This window comes from Penaeus chinensis, chromosome 11, assembly GCF_019202785.1.
Source record: "Penaeus chinensis breed Huanghai No. 1 chromosome 11, ASM1920278v2, whole genome shotgun sequence".
Classification (NCBI taxonomy): Eukaryota; Metazoa; Arthropoda; class Malacostraca; order Decapoda; family Penaeidae; genus Penaeus; species Penaeus chinensis.
Genome location: NC_061829.1, coordinates 12,463,682 through 12,468,681, shown reverse-complemented (window position 1 = coordinate 12,468,681; position 5,000 = coordinate 12,463,682). Strand labels below are relative to the sequence as shown.

The following is a 5,000-nucleotide window of genomic DNA, read 5'->3' as shown; positions in this document are numbered from 1 at the left end:
CATGTTTCCAACTATCATTTGTATCTCATATACCTTATCTCACTTCCTTTCAAAAAAATATTGCAGTAGCTATGATATCAATAATAAATAACATAATGGTAGTAATAATAATTCACCATTCTTTAAGATTTGAACACTAATCAAGGTGTGCAGAACTTAGTCATTTTTTTTTAAATTTAATTATTCATCATTTGGGAGCTAACGCCGGCAGGGGTGCATAGCCTCATCCACCCTTTGCTTCCACCTACGAAGGTCCCTTATGGCGAGCCGCCAGGCAGAGGCCCGGCTCATCTCTAGTTCCTCACGACAGGTTTGATCGATCTGCCCAAGCCACGACCTTCTCAGTTGTCCCACAGTCCTCCTCCACCCAGGGTTGTCTCGGACAGAGACAACCTGGTGGACAGTTTCATCCTGTGGGAATGGAACCAAGTGGCGATCACGGATTCCTGGTCTGACAGCCCAAAGTCGTGAACTGCACTACAGAGGTATATCAAACTCTGTGACTTCGATGTTTTCACCGCAAGCATGTACCGACTGCACAGGGTTTCCTAGTAGGCCCCAAAAATCCTGAATCTTGGTCTTGGTCCAGGAGACCTCTAGCCCCAGGGGCTTCGCTTCATTGCTAAATGCATCAAGAGCCGCCACTAGGGTTTCTAGAGATTCAGATAGAATGGCAATATCATCAGCAAAGTCAAGGTCTGTGACCTTGATATTGCCCAGAGTTGCTCCACAGTGACTTTGGACAGTAGCTCTACCCAGTATCCAATCCATACAAGTGTTGAAAAGTGTTGGTGCAAGAACACAGCCTTGCCTCACGCCTGAACTAACAAGGAAGAAGGCCCCCACCACAATTTACAGCACTTTCAGTGCCTGTATACAGGTTTGCTATTAATCCAACAATCCTTGCTGGAATTCCTCTTAGCCTCAGGATCCCCCAGAGTGCTTCGCGATGCATCGTATCAAACGCCTTCTTGAAGTCGATGTAGGCTGCGAGCAGCCCATGTCCGAACTCACGACAGCGCTCTATAATGATGCGAACCGCCAGGCTGCAGTTTATTGTGGACTTACCAGGAGTGAATCCAGATTGCTCCAGCCTTTGGTGCCTCAGTAGGTATGTCTGATACGTCTCAGTAGGATGTGTGCGAGTACCTTGCCTGGTACACTGAGTAGTGTAATGCCTCGGTGATTGCTGCAGTCCCAGCGATCCCCTTTCCCCTTCCAGAGAGGGATGACCACACCCCTCAGCAGGTCAGGGGGAATGGTACCAGTCTGCCAGATGGCAGACAGGACTGCATGCAAGCCCCTTGCCATAGGTTCTTCACCAGCCTTTAACAACCTGATACAGCTGCTAAAAATACTCAGCCCAATGCACACGCACCCGATCAGGATTTGAGGTTATCTGGCCACTTGCAGAGCGGACTGCAGTCGTCTGTGAGGAGGGCTTGGAGTTCAGCTTTCTCAGGGCTTGGTAGACAGGACGAAGGTCATTTACTAAGAAATGGCTTTCGACCTCCTCTGCAAGATTACTGATAAACTGTTCCTTATCCCTTCTCAACAGTGACCTAGTCCTGCGCACCAGAGAATGGTGCAAGTTGCGATCTCCTGACAATCGAGCCGCATGACAAGCATCTGTGGGTTCCAGTGTCTCCTGCGAGATGGAATTCTCTCTTGCTCTTGGGCGTTCACCAATGGATTCCTGAGCTGCATCAAGCGTTTCACGCTTGAAGGTATCCCACATAAGAACAGGGTCTGTGAGACGACCAAAGATAGCCTCGGCAACCCCCCGGGCACATTCGTCCTCCCTCAATCTGTCCAAATGAAACACCCTAGGGTGTTCATTTGGGCGACAAGGGGTTCTAAAGTGGACCCGGAGAGTAGCCACAACTACTCTATGATCAGTTCCACAGAACTCGGCGCTTCGATACACCCTGCAGTTCAGGAGGATCCTCCACCGAGTGCTAACGAGGATGTGGTCGATCTCCTTGGCCACACTACCCGTAACGCTGTACCAAGTCCAGCGATGCGGGTCAGAACGCTGATACCAGGAGCTAGAAATCCTCAATTTTTGGGACCTAGCAAAGTCACGGAAAAGGAGGCTATTCTCGCTGCCAGCATCAGCTCCTGAGCCATGAGGACCGACAGACATCTCATAGCCAGCTCGATCGCAGCCAGATACCGCATTGAAGTCACCCAGAACAATATGCAAGTTTGGCATAAAACATCTCTTTCACCTCAAGTTTATATACATCCGTAGGAGCGTATACAGCAATAAGAGACATGAAGCCAAGTGAAAGCTTCAGTCTCAATACCATAATACGCTCATCGACTGGAGTGACCTCAACTACCGAGGGTTGAAGTCTGCTGGAGATGGCTATGGCTACTCCCTGGAGATGGTGTTCATCGCTGCGGCCCGACCACTAGTAAGTGTAGCCACCCACACTAATCGTGCCGCTGCCAGGTCTTCTCACCTCCGAGAGAGCAGCCACATCAATTCTAAGCTGCTTCAATTCCCTCGACAGTAGTGTTAACCGATCGTCCTGTCGCAGGGAACGGACGTTCCAAGCCCCCATACTGATAGCCCGCCTGAGGTCTAACCTCGGGCAGTCACTCCGGGTGGGCGCCACCTCTGCCACCCCTATCGACGCCGCCCCATATAGAGGAGGTTGGCTGGCTGCAGGTCCCATAATCCACCTTTTAATTTACGGAAACTAAATTCTAAGAACTGAAGTGATCAGAGCGTCCTGATGCATTTTATGTGCGTATATTTCCTGATGTGTATATATGGGCACTCACTCATATGTACGTGTTTGTTTGTGTGTGTATATATAAAAGTATGTAAGTGTTTGTGTGTGTGTGTGTGTGTGTGTGTGTGTGTGCGTGTGTGTATGCGTGTGTGTATGTGTGTGTGTGTGTGTGTGTGTGTGTGTGTGTGTGTGTGTGTGTGTGTGTGTGTGTGTTTGTTTGTGTGTGTATATATAAAATTATGTAAGTGTGTGTGTGTGTGTGTGTGTGTGTGTACGAATATATACACTGTGCATGTCTGTAGGTGAGGGTAGATGGATATAGGTATACATTTGCAGACTAACATACTGCCTCTTAGAAACTTATCTTGAGCATTCTCTCACATGTGCCACTGACACTGCCCCCCCCCCCCCCCCACAAGTCCTTTTCCTCCTTGTGCAAGCGGCAGAAAGGACAACTAGCCTGCAACACACACCTACTCGAGTCTCTTGCCTTCTTCATGGTGACAGGTAAGAGTGAGAAACGAAATGAAAATTCTTTTATCATCACTCACATCTGGGTTTTTTTTCTTCTGTTTTTGTTTTATTATTATTGTCTTGTTTATGGATATAACATAGCAGCCATCATGTACCGAGAAAAAAAAAAAAAATTGTTGAGTTGAGAATTAGTTTTCAGAATAGTACTCGTCGTCGCCACCAGAGGAGAGATTGGCGCTGCTGGCCCTCACTACAGCGGCAAAACCAGCCTCCAGCGCTCGTAGTCGCTCTTCTACAGTCTGGGAGAGAGAGAGAAAAACGAATTAACAAATACGATGATGATAATTATGAGGATAATAGTAATAACAAAATAGTAATAGTAATAGGGATGATGATAATTATAGTAATGTTAATTATAGGAATGATGATAATAACAATGATAATCATAATGATAATCATAATAATAATGATAATGATGACAATAATGATGATGATGATAACAAAAATACCAAAAATAACTTATCAATCAAATCGAAAGACCTGTTTCGACATTCAAGGAAAGAGGAGAAAAAAAAAAAAACAATCAATAAAACGAATGAATAATAATGATAATAACAAATCAACTCTAACATTCTCTTCTGGAAACTACCTCCCTCTATGCTGAAGGCTTCGTATCCGCCCTGAAGACAAGAAGGATATGAACTGGCGACAACGCACAGCTATAGTACTGAGCCGGAAATTTAACTCAGTGCCTACGGTGTCAGATGCTAAATGCAAAGGGGGAAAGTTATGAGAATGTAAATGAAGTAGACGGAGATATCGATTATTATTAATGATTATGATGATAATGATGATGATGATAATATCAATAATAATAACAATAATGATGGTGATGATGATGATGATGATGATGATGATGATGATGATGATGATGATGATGATGATGATGATGATGATGATGATGATGGTGATGATAATAATAATAATAATAATAATAATAATAATAATGATAATAATAATAATAATAATGATAATAATAATAGTAATTATAAAAATAATAATAGTAATGATGATAATAAAAACAATAACAACAACAGCAACAGCAACAATAATGATAGTGATGCTGATAATAATAGTAATAATAATGATGATTATAATGATAATTAATTAATCAATATTAATATTACACTGCACAAATAGATCATGATTGATTAATGGTTAAAACAAAAAAAACGTGTTGGACATCAAGATCATAAAGCACTATAGACCATGATTAATTAATAGCACCAGAAGGGAAAATATCTTACTACTGGAATACTCACTGACCGGGATATGTGTAACGTGCATGCATCTCAAGATCTAAACATATTCGAAAGATATCATCGAAACCGGTCAGAAACATCTCTTGTATTGTGGAGGTATTCATTCTCATTTCGTATTGTTTGTCCCTTAGTCCTTAGCGTTGACCTACCTACGCCCCTTAGTCCTTAGCGTTGACCTACCTACGCCAACCCTTCACTACGATCTACCATCCCCAAAATCTTTACAAATTACCATCACTGCCATCCCTCCATGAACTACCATCACTACCACTCCCTAACCCTCGACGAACCACCATCCCTACCCTTTTCCAAAGGACCATTCCCAACCTCTCTACGACCTACCCTCCCTAACCCCTCTACAAACAAACTACCATCACTACCACCCCTACTTTTCTACGACCCACCCTCTCCTCCCCTTTTCTACCATCACTACTACTTCAACCCCTATACGAACTACCAT

The 5,000-nt window shown here is 43.9% G+C and overlaps 1 protein-coding gene across 1 annotated transcript in view; it reads right to left on the bottom strand.

The window, feature by feature from the left end:
* Nucleotides 1–3,279: 3,279 nt before the first annotated feature.
* Nucleotides 3,280–5,000, bottom strand: part of LOC125030407 (pro-corazonin-like) — a 3,945-nt gene continuing 2,224 nt past the window's right edge. Inside the window, exon 3 of the mRNA XM_047620442.1 lies at nt 3,280–3,517. Within this exon, the coding sequence (XP_047476398.1) occupies nt 3,407–3,517 (111 nt within the window). The 3' untranslated portion in view covers nt 3,280–3,406. The remainder of the gene's footprint in view (nt 3,518–5,000) is intronic.